Genomic DNA, 19744 nt, shown 5'->3' on the forward strand with positions numbered 1-19744 from the left:
ACATCTCTCTCGGACAAGGTGATTTTTATCAATATATTCGGTTCAATTTTCTCTCAGGTTCGAAAATGCTAATTAGCATCAAATTCCTGCACAGGAAGGAAATCATCAGCATGTATTCATCACATCTTTGCTAATGCTGCAGAAATTTGCTTGAAAGCAGTATCCAGATCCATCGGATATATTGATCACAATATAGTAGCCATATCTAGGAACACCAAAGTTCTAAAGGCTGGGCCTAATGTAGTGTATGATGCTGTTGATGTAAAGAATGTTTGTTGGTCTGTGGTGTGTAATGAGGCGCAAACAGACACTGCACTTGACACAATTGCTTATTCCAGTCACTAATAAGCATGCACCCATTTAAGAAAATGACTGTAAAAACGGTTTGATCCCTGTAGATTGATGAGGAATTGAAAAATTGTATGGTTGAGAGAGATGAGGCAAAGGGAGTGGCAAATGAAGTCTGGCTGCACAACCGATTGGCAAACGTATTGCAAATTGAGAAATCATGTGACTAAACTGAATAAAAATAAGAAACTACACTGAAACTAAGACATTACATAAAGAATGATTAGGAAAAAGCTTTGGTGCACCTTGAATTACATTTTGGGAAAAAAGGCAAACTCCGCTCATTCATTCATTAAACCAGATGGATAATTCATCACAAAACCAACTGATAACTACTTTAATTGTTTTTCATTGGCAAGATTAGCAAACTTAGGCATAACATACCAGCAACAAACGCTGACACTACATATCCCAGTATATCTGACCAAATTATGAAAGACAAGCATTGTAATTTTGAATTCTGTAAAGTGAGTGTGGAAGAGGTGAACAAATTATTGTCTATCAACAATGACAAGCCACCGGGGTCTGACAACTTGGATGGAAAATTACTGGGGATAATAGCGGACGATATTGCCACTCCTATCTGCCATTACTTCAATCTAAGCTTACTAGAAAGTGTGTGCCCCCAGGCTTGGAGTGAAGCAAAAGTCATTCCCGCTACCTAAGAATAGCAAAGCCCCCTTTACTGGCTCAAATAGCCAACCAATCAGCCTTTTACCAACCCTTAGTAAACTTTTGGGAAAAAAATAGTGTTTGACCAGATACAATGCTATTTTACAGTAAACAAATTGACAACAAACTTTCAGCATGCTTATAGGGAAGGACATTCAACAAGCACAACACTTACACAAATGGCTGATGATTGGTTGAGAGAAATTTATACTAAAAAGATTGAGAGGGCTGTTTTGTTAGACTTCAGTGTGGCTTTTGACATTATCGATCATAGTCTGCTGCTGGAAAAACGTAAGTGTTATGGCTTTACACCTCCTGCTATATTGTGGATAAAGAGTTACCTGTCTAACAGAACGCAGAGGGTGTTCTTTAATGGAAGCCTATCCAGCCTAATCCAGGTAGAATCAGGAATTCCCCAAGGCAGCTGTCTAGGCCCATTACTTTTTTCAATCTTTACTAATGACATGTTACTGGCTTTGAGTAAAGTGTGTGTCTATATATACGAATGACTCAACACTATACGTCAGCTACTACAACGACTGAAATAACTGCAACACTCAACAAAGAGCTGCAGTTAGTTTCAGAGTAGGTGGCAAGGAATAAGTTAGCCCTACATATTTCTAAAACTAAACGCATTGTATATGGGACTAATCATTCACTAAACCCTAAACCTCAACTAAATCTTGTAATAAATTATGTGGAAATTGAGCAAGTTGAGGTGACTAAACTGCTTGAAGTAACACTGGATTGTAAACTGTCATGGTCAAAACATATTGATGCAACTAAGATGGGGAGTATGTCCATAATAAAGTGCTGCTCTACCTTCTTAACAGCACTATCAACAAGGCAGGTCCTACAGGCTCTAGTTTTGTCACACCTGGACTACTGTTCCGTCATGTGGTCAGGTGCCTCAAAAAGGGACTTAGGAAAATTGAATTAGGGTTGCAAAGGGTCGTAAACTTTCCCGGAAATTTTCCATGGGACGTTAAGATCTGGAATTTTGGGAATTTTGCTTAAATTCATCAGCTTATAACAGTGAACCATTTTTTGTGGGATACACACAAGGCAATTCTAGGTCTTGTGGCAGATTTAGGTTAAACTATCCCCAATTCAATGGAATTGCAACCCTCGCCATGCACAGTGCATTCTTCCATCACATATGCAGTGCACTCTTCCATCACATGTACAGCTGATTCTCAAGCTCTTGCACACTAATGAGATGCTATTGAGCCCACACTACTACACTGTCTGAGCCAAGGACTACATGCTTTCTGGTGAGTTTTGATTACAATACTGGGTGGGGTGAATATATTTTCTTTGACATACATTATTTTTTGTTGACTAGTAAATAGTAGCCTACCGCAAAGTGTGTTTAAAAAATGTCTAACTTGTTAACAATTTCTGCTAGTTCGTTTTTGCTACCATGTGGGTTTTAGCTTGCTTGAGCCTGCTAACTGAGGAGTGTTAAATTCACTTGTTTCCATATATGTTTCTGTCAGGAGAATTTAGTTCTCGTGTTCATTAACCAATTCAATTAAACTACTCAGTCTGCTATATCAGGATTTGTAGGATACTGATAGAAATGAAGACAGACAGAGGCCCAGTCTACAATAGTACAATAGTTAAATGTTTATTCAGGGGAACGTTCTCCCTATCATTTCCGGTACATTGGTCTATATACCTGACATTTCGTCATAAATGTCCCTCCTCTCAGATACTATGGCAATATACACTGCTCAAAAAAATAAAGGGAACTCTAAAATAACACATCCTAGATCTGAATGAATGAAATATTCTTATTAAATACTTTTTTCTTTACATAGTTGAATGTGCTGACAACAAAATCACACAAAAATTATCAATGGAAATCAAATTTATCAACCCATGGAGGTCTGGATTTGGAGTCACACTCAAAATTAAAGTGGAAAACCACACTACAGGCTGATCCAACTTTGATGTAATGTCCTTAAAACAAGTCAAAATGAGGGTCAGTAGTGTGTGTGGCCTCCACGTGCCTGTATGACCTCCCTACAACGCCTGGGCATGCTCCTGATGAAGTGGCGGATGGTCTCCTGAGGGATCTCCTCCCAGACCTGGACTTAAGCATCCGCCAACTCCTGGACAGTCTGTGGTGCAATGTGGCGTTGGTGGATGGAGCGAGACATGATGTCCCAGATGTGCTCAATTGGATTCAGGTCTGGGGAACGGGCGGGCCAGTCCATAGCATCAATGCCTTCCTCTTGCAGGAACTGCTGACACACTCCAGTCACATGAGGTCTAGCATTGTCTTGCATTAGGAGGAACCCAGGGCCATCCGCACCAGCATATGGTCTCACATGGGGTCTGAGAATCTCATCTCGGTACCTAATGGCAGTCAGGCTACCTCTGGCGAGCACATGGAGGGCTGTGCGGCCCCCCCAAAGAAATGCCACCCCACACCATGACTGACCCACCGCCAAACCGGTCATGCTGGAGGATGTTGCAGGCAGCAGAACGTTCTCCACGGCGTCTCCAGATTCTGTCATGTCTCACATGTGCTCAGTGTGAACCTGCTTTTATCTGTGAAGAGCACAGGGCACCAGTGGCGAATTTGCCAATCTTGGTGTTCTCTGGCAAATGCCAAACATCCTGCACGGTGTTGGGCTGTAAGCACAACCCCCACCTGTGGACGTCGGGCCCTCATACCACCCCCATGGAGTCTGTTTCTGACCGTTTGAGCAGACACATGCACATTTGTGGCCTGCTGGAGGTCATTTTGCAGGGCTCTGGCAGTGCTCCTCCTGCTCCTCCTTGCACAAAGGCGGAGGTAGCGGTCCTGCTGCTGGGTTGTTGCCCTCCTACGGCCTCCTCCACGTCTCCTGATGTACTGGCCTGTCTCCTGGTAGCGCCTCCATGCTCTGGACACTACGCTGACAGACACAGCAAACCTTCTTGCCACAGCTCGCATTGATGTGCCATCCTGGATGAGCTGCACTACCTGAGTCACTTGTGTGGGTTGTTGACTCCGTCTCATGCTACCACTAGAGTGAAAGCACCGCCAGCATTCAAAAGTGACCAAAACATCAGCCAGGAAGCATAGGAACTGAGAAGTGGTCTGTGGTTACCACCTGCAGAACCACTCCTATATTGGGGGTGTCTTGCTAATTGCCTATAATTCCACCTGTTGTCTATTCCATTTGTACAACAGCATGTGAAATGTATTGTCAATCAGTGTTGCTTACTAAATGGACAGTTTGATTTCACAGAAGTGTGATTGACTTGGAGCTACATTGTGTTGTTTAAGTGTTCCCTTTATTTTTTTGAGCAGTGTAGTTCACAAGCCTTCTCACATTGTCTGCCACCTGTTAAACAACCTACTACAATCCCAAGGTCTCTCCCCTCCCTGGGTGGGGACAGAATGTCCTGTAAGGAACACAATATTCCAGCCGGTCTGACGATACAGTGGGGCAAAAAAGTATTTAGTCAGCCACCAATTGTGCAAGTTCTCCCACTGAAAAAGATGAGAGAGGCCTGTAATTTTCATCATATGTACACTTCAACTATGACAGACAAAATGGGTCCTGGCAAAGGGTCCTGGTCCCTTTGCAGAAAAAGAGCCCCAAAGCATGATGTTTCCACCCCCATGCTTCACAGTAGGTATGGTGTTCTTTGGATGCAACTCAGCATTCTTTGTCCTCCAAACACGACGAGTTGAGTTTTTACCAAAAAGTTCTATTTTGGTTTCATCTGACCATATGACATTCTCCCAATCTTCTTCTGGATCATCACAAATGCTCTCTAGCAAACTTCAGACGGGCCTGGACATGTACTGGCTTAAGCAGGGGGACACGTCTGGCACTGCAGGATTCGAGTCCCTGGCGGCGTAGTGTGTTGCTGATGGTAGGCTTTGTTACTTTGGTCCCAGCTCTCTGCAGGTCATTCACTAGGTCCCCCCGTGTGGTTCTGGGATTTTTACTCACCGTTCTTGTGATCATTTTGACCCCACGGGGTGAGATCTTGCATGGAGCCCCAGATCGAGGGAGATTATCAGTGGTCTTGTATGTCTTCCATTTCCTAATAATTGCTCCCACAGTTGATTTCTTCAAACCAAGCTGCTTACCTATTGCAGATTCAGTCTTCCCAGTCTGGTGCAGGTCTACAATTTTGTTTCTGGTGTCCTTTGACAGCTCTTTGGTCTTGGCCATAGTGGAGTTTGGAGTGTGACTGTTTGAGGTTGTGGACAGGTGTATTTTATACTGATAACAAGTTCAAACAGGTGCCATTAATACAGGTAATGAGTGGAGGACAGAGGAGCCTCTTAAAGAAGAAGTTACAGGTCTGTGAGAGCCAGAAATCTTGCTTGTTTGTAGGTGACCAAATACTTATTTTCCACCATAATTTGCAAATAAATTCATTAACAATCCTATAATGTGATTTTCTGGATTTTTTTTCTCATTTTGTCTGTCATAGTTGAAGTGTACCTATGATGAAAATTACAGGCCTCTCTCATCTTTACAAGTGGGAGAACTTGCACAATTGGTGGCTGACTAAATACTTTTTTGCCCCACTGTAGCGCCATTCGTTTCTAACATGGAACAGAAAGTCCTTGTTCTAATTCAGAACTAAAACTACACCCATTATATTCAGTGTTATGATTATAATAAGATTCATACATTCATACAGTGACAGAATAGTATTCTGTTTAGTTATAGTTCTACGTTAAATGTATACAGAAATTAGTCATTATTCATATAAATCCCTTAACAGTTTCATTTTAAAACATTTATCTTACAAAGGAGTTGTTTAATCTAACTGCTAAACTATTCATCTGTACATGGAATTGTATAAATATATATATTTTTCTCATTTTCTAATCTTTACAGGAAAATGCCACGGGCACTATCTGATTGATGTGTGGAGTTATTTCACTGCAGCTAATGTGGAAGGAAAAGATGTGTACATTTGCAAATACTGTGCCAAATCATATGTGAAGAATGCAACAAAGATGCAGAATCATCTGGCCAAGTGCATAAAGTTCCCACAGCGCTCACAACAAGGAACCTCTGACAAAAGTCCCTCTACTTCTATTCAAGGTGAAAATTATGAATCAGATACCTTATCGATAGCAACAGCTCATGGTCCTCCTGGAATCAGAAGTTTTTTTGACTCAATGGAGGAACGAGAGAGAAATGCTGATGAATGTCTTGCTGTGTATGCAACTTGTTCACCTCTGATGCTCACAGGCAATGTGTAATGGAAGAGATTTCTGAATGTTCTTCACCCAGAATACACCCCTCCAACCAGACATGGTTCAACAGAGTTCAAGTGAAGGTCAAGCAAATCATTGAGAAAACAGACTGTATTGCAATCATCTCTGATGGGTGGTCGAATGTAGGTGGGCAAGGAATAATTAACTACATCATCTCCACCCTTCAACCAGTATTCTACAAGAGCACAGACACAAGGGACAGCAGACACACTGGACTCAACATTGCAGATGAGCTGAAGGCAGTCATCAATGACCTTGAACCACAGAAGGTATTTGTACTGGTGATAGACAATTCTGGGAACATGAAGGCTGCTTGGTCTAAAGTAGAGGAGTACTACCCTCACATCACACCCATTGGCAGTGCTGCTCAGGCATTGAATCTGCTCCTCAAGGACATCATGGCACTGAAAATAATGGATACACTACAAGAGAGCCTTGGAAATGGTTAGGTATGTGAAGGGTCATCAAGTTATTGCAGCGATATACCTCACCAAGCAAAATGAGAAGAATAAGAGCACCACATTGAAGCTGCCCAGCAACACCCATGGGTGTGGTGTTGTCATCATGTTTGACAGTCTCCTGGGGGGGGGGGAGTCTTTCCAAGAAATGTCCATATCACCATCTGCTGATACAGACATCCCCATCAAGAAGATCCTCCTGGATTATGTATTTTGGGGGAGCGGGCTGAAACTACTGAAACCTATAGCAGTAGCCATTGCTTGGATTGAGGGAGACAATGCCATCCTGTCTGATGTTCAGACTCTGCTTGCAGATGTAAGAGAAGAAATCCGTAATGCTCTGCCCACTGTTGGCCCAATCAGAGGAAACTGTGGTTCTGAAATATATCAAAAAGCATGAAGACTTCTGCATGAAGCCCATACACGTCGCAGTGTACATGTTGGACCCCAAGTATGCTGGCAAGAGCATACTTACTGTCTGGTGCAGAGATCAACAAGGCTGATGGTGTCATCACTACCGTGTCTCGACACCTTGGCCTGGATGAGGGCAAGGTTCTTGGCAGTCTGGCGAAGCACACTTCCAAGCAAGGGCTTTGTGATGGAGATGCAATATGGCAGTCGTGGCAACATATCTCATCAGCCACCTGCTGGAAGGGACTTTGCGGATCTGAGGCTCTTTCCACTGTTGCCTCCATCATCCTCCAAATCCCAACATCAGCCGCCTCAGAGCGCAACTGGTCACTGTTTGAGAACACACACACACCAAAGCACGCAACAGGCTGACCAATACAAGGGTTGAAAAATTGGTGGCCATCCGGGCAAATTTCTGGCTTTTTGAGCCTGACAACGAGCCATCCTCAACAAGGTTGGAAAATGACAGTGAAGATGAGACCTGAGTCTGAAGTTCAAGAGGTGGACGTTGAGGAGGTCCTGGGAGAAGACATGGAAGCCTGAGAGGAAGACAACCAAACTTTAATTTCTAGACTCCATTTTACAGACGTATGTTGAAAATGTTTTTGGGAGATGCGATGGATCATTGGGGATCATTCAATATTCCCTTTCTTTTGTTGTTCAATGAATTCATCCCATATGAAGAGTCAACTCATTTAATTAAAGTTCAATTCGTAACTAAATCGTTATTTTTTCTATTGGAAGGATTTAATCATTTGCAATTATTAATAAGCTAAAATGTTTAAGTTTCTGTCTCCATATGATATGGTAAATATATCCAATGCAAAAAACATCTACATTTAAATGGTATTAATAATAATTTGCATATTTCTGTTAATTCCCATATATTCCTGTTAAGGAGAAGTATATCTCTAATTCTGTGAATAACAGTTGTATCTTTTATCAATGTTTATTATGAGTATTTCTGTAAATTGATGTGGCTCTCTGCAAAATCACTGGATGTTTTGGAAGCAAAACATAACTGAACATAATGCGCCAATGTAAACTGAGATTTTTGGATATAAATATGCACTTTATCGAACACAACATACATGTATTGTGTAATATGATGTCCTATGAGTGTCATCTGATGAAGATCATCAAAGGTTAGTGATTTCATTTTATCTATATTTCTGATTTTTGTGACTCCTCTCTTTGGCTGGAAAAATGGCTGTGTGTGTTTTTGTGACTTGGCTCTGACCTAACATAATCATATGTTGTGCTTTCACTGTAAAGCCTTTTTGAAATCGGACACGATGGGTAGATTAACAAGAAGTTTCTTTCATTTGGTGTATTGCACTTGTTAATGTATGAAAGTTACATATTTTGAAAAAAATTTTTTTGAATTTTGCCTGCTGCCTTTTCAGCGGAATGTTGTCGAGGGGTGCCGCTAGCGGAAGAAGTTTTAATTCCCATATATTCCTGATAATTTCCACAGAAAGTTTCCACCTCTGAATATTGCCCAAAATTTGCAACCCTAGTTTGAACTACTGGTGCACAGCTCAGATACCCATGCACACCCCATAAGACATGACACAAGAGGTCTCTTCACAGTCCCCAAGTCCAGAACTGACTATGGGAGGTGCACAGTACTACATAGAGCCATGACTACATGGAACTCTAATCCACATCAAGTAACTGACGCAAGCAGTAAAAAAATTAATTAAAAAAAATACACCTTATGGAAGAGCGGTGACTGTGAAGCAACACAAACAGACATACACACACAATAGCATATGCATTATACACACACGTACACATGGATTTTGTACTGTAAATACAGTTGAAGTCGGAAGTTTACATAGACCGTAGCCAAATATATTTAAACTCAGTTTTTCACAATTCCTGACATTTAATCCTAGTAAAAATCCCTGTCTTGGGTCAGTTAGGATCACCACTCCATTTTAAGAATGTGAAATGTCTGAATAATAGTAGAGAATAGTCCACAACCTTACCACAATAATAAGTTGGGTGAATGTTGGCCCATTCCTCCTGACAGAGCTGGTGTAACTGAGTCAGGTTAGTTGGCCTCCTTGCTCGCACACGCTTTTTCAGTTCTGCCCACAAATGTTCTATGGGATTGAGGTCAGGGCTTTGTGATGGCCACTCCAATACCTTGACTTTGTTGTCCTTAAGCCATTTTGCCACAACTTTGGAAGTATGCTTGGGGTCATTGTCCATTTGGAAGACCCATTTGCAACCAAGCTTTGACTTCCTGACTGATGTCTTGAGATGTTGCTTCAATATATCCACATAATTTTCCTGTCTCAGGATGCCATCTATTTTGTGAAGTGTACCAGTCCGTCCTGCAGCAAAGCATCCCACAACATGATGCTGCCACCTCTGTGCGTCACGGTTGGGATGGTGTTCTTCGGCTCGCAAAACTCCCCATTTTCCCCCAAACATAACGATGGTCATTATGGCCAAACAGTTCTATTTTTGTTTCATCAGAGCAGAGGACATTTCTCCAAAAAGTATGATCTTTGTCCCCATGTTCAGTTGCAAATCATAGTCTGTTTTTTTTTATGGCGGTTTTGGAGCAGTGGCTTCTTCCTTGCTGAGTGGCCTTTCAGGTTATGTCGATATGGGACTCATTTTACTGTGGATATAGATACTTTTGTACCTGTTTCCTCCAGCTTCTTCACAATGTCCTTTGCTGTTGTTCTGGGATTGATTTGCACTTTTCGCACCAAAGTACGTGCATCTCTAGGAGACAGAACGCATCTTCTTGCTGAGCGGTATGACGGCTGCGTGGTCCCATGGTGTTTATACTTGTGTACTATTATTTGTACAGATGAACTTGGATCCTTCAGGCGTTTGGAAATTTCTCCCAAGGATGAACCAGACTTGTGGACATCTACAATTGTTTTCTGAGGTCTTGGCTGACTTATTTTGATTTTCCCATGATGTCAATCAGAGGCACTGAGTTTGAAGGTAGGCCTTGAAATACATCCACAGGTACACCTCCAATTGACTCAAAGGATGTCAATTAGCCTATCAGAAGCTTCTAAAGCCAGGACATAATTTTCTGGAATTTTCCAAGCTGCTTAACTGCATCGTCAACTTAATGTATGTAAACTTCTGACCCACTGGAATTGATGTCCTAACCAACTTGCCAAAACTATAGTTTGTTAACAAGACATTTGTGGAGTGGTTGAAAAACAAGTTTTAATGACTCCAACCTAAGTGTATGTAAACTTCCGACTTCAACTGTATGTGGTAGTGGTGGAGTAGGGGCCTGTGGGCCCACTGTGTTGTGAAATCTGTGAATGTATTGTAATGTTTTTGAAATTGTATAAACTGCCTTATTTTGCAGCTAATGGGGATCCTTAATAAATACAACTACAAATAGTACATTTAGCTAACATAGTTAATCCAGAGATTCTTACCTTTGAATCGATTCGGCAGTCTCGTCCAGATCGTGGCATTTGTAGTTCTTTGTGATAGCCACATTAGCAGCTAATTAGCATTTCATTTTTGAGTGGTAAATACAGGTTAATATATTGATAAGTCAGCTTGTCCTAGAGAGATTTAAATGGTTATCAAAGCGTCCCGCCAGAGTAAGCCTTCACTAAACCCTTATTTTATGTGTTTCTAATATCTCCAGTGAGAGAAATGAATGGTGGAATAACTATTGGAATAACAACTGTTTCCCTGTTTGACCACTGTTTTTATGGGTATTATGACTCATACTGTGGTACTCTATTGAGACATGGATTATGTATGTGTGCCATTCACAGGGTGAATGGGCAAGACAAAAGCTTTTGGTGCCTTTGAACGGGCTATAGTAGTAAGTGCCAGGCGCACCGGTTTGTCAAGAACTGCAACGCTGCTGGGTTTTTCACGCTCAACAGTTTCCTGTATGTGTCAAGAATGGACCACCATCCAACTTGACGCAACTGTGGGAAGCATTAAAGTCAACATGGGCCAGAATCCCTGCTTTCAACACCTTGTAGAGTCCATGCTACGACGAATTGAGTCTGTTCTGAGGGCAAAAGGGGGGTGCAACTCAATATTAGGAATCTATTCCTAGTGTATTTATTCTATCACAGAACACAATGCTCTAACTTGCATAATGCAATATTTTACCTCGTTATTGGACAGAAAAAAGTAGAATGGCAGCAGGGTGGGTTGGGATTTGGTTATAAGTATGGCCTGGAGTTTTTGGCCCTCATTCCAACTGTTGCTGCTATTTCCCTCTCCAGGGTAGGAACATTGTGGTATTCTACGGCTCTCAGACGGGCACGGGCGAGGAGTTTGCCAACCGGCTGTCCAAAGACGCGCAGCGCTACGGTATGAAGGGTATGGCTGCCGACCCCGAGGAATACGACATGGTAACTAACGACATTTCTATAGCAGGGATTATATAGTTCAAAGGAACGATTTTAGGGCGTTGAAATTCGGTACCCAGTTTCCTGGCTCGTTTGAGGATTTTACAACAATTGTATTTTCACAAGACCTGATAATAACCGCTTTTAGGGTGCGTTTTTTTGCATTCTACCTGACGTTAGCAAGCTAGCTTGTTTACAACGGGCAAAAAGTACCATCACAATAACCTGGTACTCTGGTCCTGGGTCTTGGACCCGCAACTCACACTGGTCCAGGATTCGCTTCAGTCATGGTTTGTTTGCTTTTCACACAGGCTTTATAGCACAGATCAGTATTAGTCTCTTGAGCCAAGGACCTGTTCTGAAAATTGAAAAGCTACTAGTGCCCTGAATGGCATACAGCATGTGTAATAGCAAATCTCTATAATGTCCTGGCATCTTTTAATTCACAGTGTGAGCTGTCCCGTCTGGCTGAGATTGACAACTCCCTGGCCATCTTCTGCATGGCCACGTACGGAGAGGGAGACCCCACGGACAATGCCCAGGACTTCTATGACTGGCTGCAGGAGAGTGACGGGGAACTGAATGGAGTCAACTACACCGTGAGTATCTCTTTGTCTCTCTCGCTCGCTTTCTCCTCCCCGTCATTCATAATCAGGAACAGAGTTTGTCCTAGAAAAACGTATATTGGCTCCATTCACATACATTTGCCAAGTGTTCACTTTCAAATGTGTGTTTCACATCGATAAACTTTAGTGTGAGACCGAGATGAGTAATGACAACATGCAAAAAATAGGCTTGATGTTTATGGTTGAATTCTGGCTTCGGCCATAGCTGACATGCGTGCCATCCTGGCTGGTTGGGCGTTGTCGGGGTCGATCCAACGGTCCTGCCCTCAATGGGGTGAAGTATTTAACTTCTGACTTAAGTGAATCTGGCCAGGCACTCTGAAAGGTCACTTGGGCTCCTTTCTCTCCCTGCCATTGTCTTTCTGTCCTAGACTAGAAAGAAAGCATTAATTACACTGAGTGGAAGATGATAAACTTTCACAATGTACGAGCTGCGGGAGCTTGCATTCAGTGTGTGCATGTCTCTGTGTGTCTTGTGTTTTAAATATTGTGTATATAGGATACTATCTTATTGAATATGTTGAACTGATGTTGACATGATGTTGACTCCCTGCAGGTGTTTGCGTTGGGTAACAAGACATATGAACACTACAATGCCATGGGTGCGTATGTGGACAAGAGGCTGGAGGAGCTGGGAGCCAAGAGGGTCTTCGACCTGGGCATGGGAGACGACGACGGCAAGTGAGTGAGGCTGCGTTGGAGGGGTGCGTCCCAATATCTCCTTTATCCTGAAGAGTGCACTTGTTTACTACTTCCCACAAATCTAAAGGCATTGAATTAGTGGAGGCATGGGCTAATGGAAGCTTCCACCATATTTCTTATACCAGCAATTTCCTTTCGAATCATTGAAGGGAAGTGAACGTGTGCACACTTTGTGAGGAAGGAGAAATAATTGGTACATAACCTTGGATCACTCCCGAATCAAAGTGTGACCGATGTTTTCAGACCCCTGATGTCGTGATCAAAATAAGTAGGTGTTTTCTGCTTCTTTTCATTGTTCAGCCTGGAGGAGGACTTTGTGACATGGAGGGAGCAGTTCTGGCCAGCCATGTGCGAGCACTTTGGAGTGGAGGCTTCAGGAGAGGACTCCAGGTACTTAGCCCAATTTATTGTCTTTTTCACATGAAAAATTTCCCTCCACAATTCACATACACAAAGAGTATGGAAGGAGTGATTTGCAGATTAACTGTAGGCCCTCTCGCTCTATATTAGCATTCGTCAGTACGAGCTCAAGGAGCACAATGACATCAACATGAACAAGGTCTACACAGGAGAGTTTGGGTGTCTGAAGAGCTTTGAGACCCAGAAACCGTGAGTTATTTTACCCCATCATTTGTCATTACAATATCTGCTACAGAGTTTAATTCATGTTTTATAGATCTCACTCAAAACAAGTATTACTGCCCCCTAGTGGAGCTAAAGGGTATTTCTTTGTTGGAATGCTGAAGTGCAACACCGCTTCATCCATCTATGTTCGCCTCTATGATTTACCTTATGTTGTCTCTGCATGCTGATGTGCACAGTTCACTGGTTTGAAATTCTATTGATCCTTTTCCCCCAGGCCTTTTGATGCAAAAAACCCCTTCCTGGCTCCAGTCATTGTTAACCGCAAGCTCAACAAAGCAGGCAACAGGCATCTCATGCACCTTGAAGTCGACATTACAGGCTCCAAGATTAGGTAAGAGAGAGAGAGAGAGAGAGACGTAACTTTGTCTCTGTATAGTTACCAATCTATCTCTACCTCCCAGACAATATCTCCTTAAAAGGAATAGGCTACACTTCTTGGATGAAATTATGCCTTTTCACATAGTGGAAAGATTACTTGAAAAAACCCTTTGTCATTCTGTCTTTGTAGATATGAGTCGGGAGACCACGTTGCCGTATATCCCACCAATGACACAGCAATCGTGAACAAGCTGGGACAGATCCTTGGCGTGGACCTTGATACGGTTATTTCTCTCAATAACCTTGATGGTACGGCACTGACCTGACGCAACACCTTGACTCAGTCCTCCAAATATCTCTCAATGTCTTTTGAAGATCCTTAAACACACACATTCTGTTTGGACATCTCTTGAAATGTTACTCTCACTGTATTGACTTTTTTTTGAAGCAAAATAAAGTTTTTTGTATTCACCAACTGTATTAGACTTGCCTTACCCAGATTAAGCCTAGTCCTGGACTAAAAATAAAAAGCTTAATTGAAATAACTTTTTAGTTCAAGATTAGGCTTAATCTATGTCTGGGAAACTGTCCCTTAATGTATAACCAATGTTAATGTGATGTTATCTGGTGCCGTTTATCAGAGGAGTCCAATAAGAAGCACCCATTCCCTTGCCCCACCACCTACCGTACGGCTCTGACCCACTACCTGGACATCATCCATCCGCCTCGCACCAACGTCCTGTATGAGCTGGCCCAGTACGCCACTGACCCCAAGGACCAGGAGAACATGCGCAAGATGGCCTCATCTGCTCCCGAGGGCAAGGTGTGTGGCTCTGAGACTGTGATAACTCTACTATCCTATTTGAATCAAAGTAGTCAAGATTACCTCCACATACTGAAGATGGGTTATTGGTAGTGGGAAAGTATGCTTAAGCGTCAGAGTTGGGGTCAATTCAATGTCAATTCAGGAAGCAAACTTGAGAAAGCATTGAGAAAAATTGGAATAAGAATTTAAATGTACTTCCTGACTGAATTTAAATGAAATTGACCCCAACCTTGATAAGTCTATAACACCATGTGAAAGGTTTCCGCTAAACAAAGATCTAGGATAATTTTAACTCCAACCTTAACCAATTTTGGATGATGGTAAATATATCCGACGTGTATCTCAGATTCCTGACTACAGATCAGTGGTTAAGGGCAACTTCTACCTACTCCATGTTATCCCAGCTGAGTGTTGTTGTTGTTGTGGTCTCCACTAGGCTCTGTACCAGAGTTTTGTGCTGGAAGACAACAGGAACATCCTGGCCATCCTGGAGGATCTGCCATCCTTACGGCCTCCAATCGACCACTTGTGTGAGCTCCTGCCCCGCCTGCAGGCCCGCTACTACTCCATTGCCTCCTCCTCCAAAGTGAGCCTATATACAGGGGTGTATCCATGCATTGTAGCAAAACATTTTGCAACAGAAAAAAACTAAACAGACATTTCTTTCGTATGATTTCTAGTGAATATACCCCAGTACATCACCCCTAATGACCCCACACCCTAGCTCCTCCTATGTCAATACAGTTATTTTTCATGTTACATTTACAATAGTTATTTAGCGGATGCTGTCTTCCACTAGGAAGTATATTCAGATAATGTCAAATGACCCAAGTTTTATTAAAGGCCCACTGCAGTCAAAACATTTATCATCCTGTGTTTTATATATATATTTCCACACTGAGGTTGGAATAATACTTTGAAAGTGGGAAAATTATGATAATTCCCTTTTAGTGTAAGAGCTGTTTGAAAAGAGAGCCTGAAATGTCGGCCTGTTTTGTGGGAGGGAGTTTTGGCCTTCCATGGTGACATCACCATCCAGTAAGTTTGTTAATAGCCCAATAAATTCCAAACCTCTCTGCCAATAACAGCACATTTTCAGTTTTCCCCTCCCCACTCAAACCACTTCCAGACAGTCCTAGCAAAATTCTTGTTTGACATATTGGTCTTTTCTAAGAAGCTATTTTTGATTTATTTTAATTGAGAATAGCTGCATTGGACCTTTCAAGTGTCCATTGTAGGTTAATAGTGTTCTAAAAACAGTGGTTAATGATGCCTTCTCTTTCTAGGTCCACCCCAATAGCATCCACATCTGTGCTGTGGTGGTGGAGTACACGACTAAAACGGGGCGCCTCACTAAGGGAGTGGCCACCACTTGGCTGAAGAACAAACTGGTTGCGGACAACGGCCACAAGTCCACAGTCCCCATGTACATCCGCAAGTCTCAGTTCCGCCTGCCCTTCAAGGCCAGCAACCCAGTCATCATGGTCGGTCCTGGGACCGGCATCGCTCCCTTCATGGGCTTCATCCAGGAGCGAGGGTGGCTCAAAGAGCAAGGTACATGGTAGACACTGTAATAGAAGCATGGAAATGTTTGTGTAAGTGTCGATTTCCTGATTGTTTTGTTATGCTGCATAGTCTTTCTTTAGGAGTTGTCATGTTCTGTGTGACATTGACTAAAATAAAACACCTTAACTGTCTTGAATGGATACAAGTAAGCCAATTGGTCTGCTTTTTCCTGTAGGCAAGGAGGTGGGGGAGACGGTCTTGTACTTTGGCTGCAGGCACAAGAACGAAGACTATCTGTACCAGGAGGATTTGGAGGAGGCTGAAAAGACGGGTGTCATCACGAAGCTCAACGTCGCTTTCTCTCGGGACCAAGAGCAAAAGGTATACTTGTTTTATTAGTTATTCATTAGTTATTTAAAAAAAACATTTATTTAAAATGGTGAACAATACTTTTCTGGTAGCTAGAATATGACATGTTTATTGACTAGATAGTCATAGACCACCATACAGCCAAATTGTTATCTGAGCCTACACACCCTGCAGTTGGGACACCAAGACAAAATTGTACTCATATTTCCATAGCGTTCTTGAGTGTTGCCGATCATGGTTGTTGGTAGTATAGACCTTTTATACCGGTCTGATTCTGTACCATTAGGTGTACTATTAGTGGGGACGGTCAACACATACTCCATACAGTCCTAGGCTATCCCTCAGAGGATACCTGAGGGATTGAATTTGTGCTGCCTCATCTCATAAGGAAAGAGGAACACGTTTCTTTATAAGATCAGTTTTTTGTTTGAAGGAGACTGGAAGCTCAAGAGGATGACAATCTCTCTTGCCTCTCACCGTCTCTCCAGGTGTACGTGCAGCATCTCCTGAGGACCAACAAGGAGGACCTGTGGAGGCAGATCCACACAGACAACGCACACATATACATCTGCGGGTAAGGAAGGATTTTCTCCAGTAACATTTGCCCCTTGGCAATAAAGTTGATTGAAATTGAGTTGACATATTTCTTGAAAGCACTCCTGAATTCACAAAATCCTCAAACAAGGGTTAAAAGACAAATATCTTATAGAGAAATGCTCCTGTTTTTAGGGATGCGCGGAACATGGCCAGGGATGTGCAGACAGCTTTCTATGAGATAGCAGAGGAGCTGGGCGGCATGACACGCACTCAGGCCACCGACTACATCAAGAAACTGATGACCAAGGGACGCTACTCGCAGGACGTCTGGAGCTAAAACCCCTAGGATGCAACCACATCCTATGTTTGTTTGTTTTTAAACTTGCATTGTTATTTGTGCCAGTTTGTGTCAGTAATGGTTATAATGGGTCACCAACCCTGGTACTGGAGAGCTTCCTTGTGTGCCGGCTTTTGTTTCCACTAAGCACTAAGACGTCTGATTCCATTGATTGGCTTATCATCATGACCTTGATTAGTTCAGATGGGTGTGTTTGTGCCGTGCTGGAATAAAAGCCTACACACCCTGTAGCTCTCCGGGACCAGGATTTGTGACCACTGGGGAAGGATATCGCTGCCGTCATCTCTGGTTGTTTTATTTCCATGGAGCAACACAAGCACTCTTGCACCACAATAATGGTTGGTTATCCTCCATTCTGATTGGATATTTTATGTCAGTCGGCCATCAGTTTGGCAGTGTCAAATGTAGTATCACATTTGTCGACATCGTGAGTGAGATAATATATTATAGCTGTACATAATTGTACGGTGCAAAGTGGGGGGGTGGGCTTATATACAAGACTCATACAGTGCAAATCTTTTCTTTAGGAAGTTGACCTACCTAATCTGGGTATTAAAAGTGTATTCAGAATACATTATAAATATTTTTGATTTGTGAAATAAAAAGTGAGATCTTTTTGTCTCTGAAATCAGTAACTGAAAATATTAGTGTTTGTTTACCTTTTGCATTTGGATAAGGGATATATAGCCTTTTATGCAATGAGGATGTTACTGTACATTTCTAATCAATCACAGTAACCTTTAGCAAGGCATGAAAAAAGTATCATGTTGTAAATTATTAGCTTTTATTTTCCACAAGGCTGCCTTTGTTAAATATAAATATCAATGAAAATCATTTTTAGGTTCCCTGTAGAATTTGTATACATGATGCAAAAAAAATGTACATAATTTTTTCATTTGACCTTTATTTAACCAGGTAGGCCAGTTCTCATTTACAACTGCCACCTGGCCAAGATAAAGCAAAGCAGTGCGACAAAAACAACACAGTTACACATAAACGTACAGTCAATAACACAATAGAAAAATCTATGTACCGTGTGTGCAAATGTAGAAGAGTAAGGACGTAAGGCAATAAATAGGCCATAGAGGGGAAATAATTACAAGTACAATTTATCACTAACACTGGAGTGATTTATGTGCAAGTAGAGATACAAAATAGCAAGAGGGTAAGTAATAATATGGGGATGAGGTAGTTGGGTGTGCTATTTACAGATTGGCTGTAGGCAGGTACAGTGATCGGTAAGCTGCTCTGACAGCTGATGTATAAAGTTGGAGAGGGAGATCAGCTTCGGTGATTTTTGCAATTCGTTCCAGTCATTGGCATTAGAGAACTGGAAGGAAAGGCAGCCAAAGGAAGTGTTGGCTTTGGGGATGACCAGTGAAATATACCTGCTGGAATGGTTCTAGGGGTGGGTGCTGCTATGGTGACCGGTAAACTGAGATAAGGTGGGGCTTTCCAAAGACTTATAGACGACCTGGAGCCAGTGGGTTTGGCAACGAATATGTAGTGGCCAGCCAACGAGCGAATACCAGTCGCAGTGATGGGTAGTATATGGGGCTTTGGTGACAAAACAAATGGCAATGCAATGCAAATGGTTGACATAGAAAAAACAAGTAAGCCTGAAAGGGGGGGATGAGTAAAAAGTATGCATATCTCTACTTAAATACTCGGCATTATCCAGTTTACGATGAAACAAAAACTGAACACGTAGTAGCAAGCATTCAAATATACATGTTTTTTTTTATCATGCAAACCTAGCACTGTGCCCTGAGAATGTAGATTTCTACAGCTAGTTGGCTTTGAGTGTCAACTTTGTTTCATATTCTTTGTACTATTGCACACTAATCAGTGTAAGTACTGGATGATATATCACACTTATGTATGGGTGTTAAATGTGACGGATGCTGCTCAAACTTGTCAAGATTTATTTTCTACCACCTCTTTTCAACTGTCTCCCATTTAAATTTGGCATCCTTTGTTCACTTCACTGACATTTTTCAAAAATATTGGAGAGAAAACATGTTCTGTGAAGAGATTAATTCCATTCCTGTTACTTTTTTTTGTCCACATTCCATTTTATAAAGTAATACGTGTCTCAACTGAATGAATGTAACTTGGCATGTCTTTTTAAAATGAATAAAAAATATTGAATAAATAGTCAAGTTTGTTCATGTCCTGTTAATCTGATCAAATTTTTGAAAATGAAATTGCATTGCTATTTTCAATTATTAAATGGAAGGATGGAAGGATGCAAGAAGACCAGATGGATTAAAGTATGTTTGATGGATGGAGGCCCTACGTGGCTGCTGTCTACCCATTACCAGAGATGAACAGGCATAATAACTGGTCA

General features: G+C 42.0%; 1 protein-coding gene across 3 annotated transcripts in view; it reads left to right on the plus strand.

The window, feature by feature from the left end:
- Positions 1-19551, plus strand: part of LOC110507350 (NADPH--cytochrome P450 reductase) — a 44777-nt gene extending 25226 nt beyond the window's left edge. For all 3 annotated transcript variants that reach the window (XM_021587283.3, XM_021587284.3, XM_021587286.3), the window contains 13 exons: positions 11382-11510; positions 11957-12106; positions 12690-12814; positions 13136-13225; positions 13346-13444; positions 13695-13811; positions 13989-14107; positions 14440-14621; positions 15061-15210; positions 15911-16178; positions 16366-16511; positions 16988-17073; positions 17229-19551. In XM_021587283.3, coding sequence (XP_021442958.2) covers positions 11382-11510; positions 11957-12106; positions 12690-12814; positions 13136-13225; positions 13346-13444; positions 13695-13811; positions 13989-14107; positions 14440-14621; positions 15061-15210; positions 15911-16178; positions 16366-16511; positions 16988-17073; positions 17229-17373 — 1806 coding nt within the window. In that variant the 3' untranslated portion in view covers positions 17374-19551. The remainder of the gene's footprint in view (positions 1-11381; positions 11511-11956; positions 12107-12689; positions 12815-13135; positions 13226-13345; positions 13445-13694; positions 13812-13988; positions 14108-14439; positions 14622-15060; positions 15211-15910; positions 16179-16365; positions 16512-16987; positions 17074-17228) is intronic.
- Positions 19552-19744: the final 193 nt, after the last annotated feature.

Source organism: Oncorhynchus mykiss, chromosome 27 (genome assembly GCF_057628025.1).
Source record: "Oncorhynchus mykiss isolate SJ-2025 chromosome 27, ASM5762802v1, whole genome shotgun sequence".
Classification (NCBI taxonomy): Eukaryota; Metazoa; Chordata; class Actinopteri; order Salmoniformes; family Salmonidae; genus Oncorhynchus; species Oncorhynchus mykiss.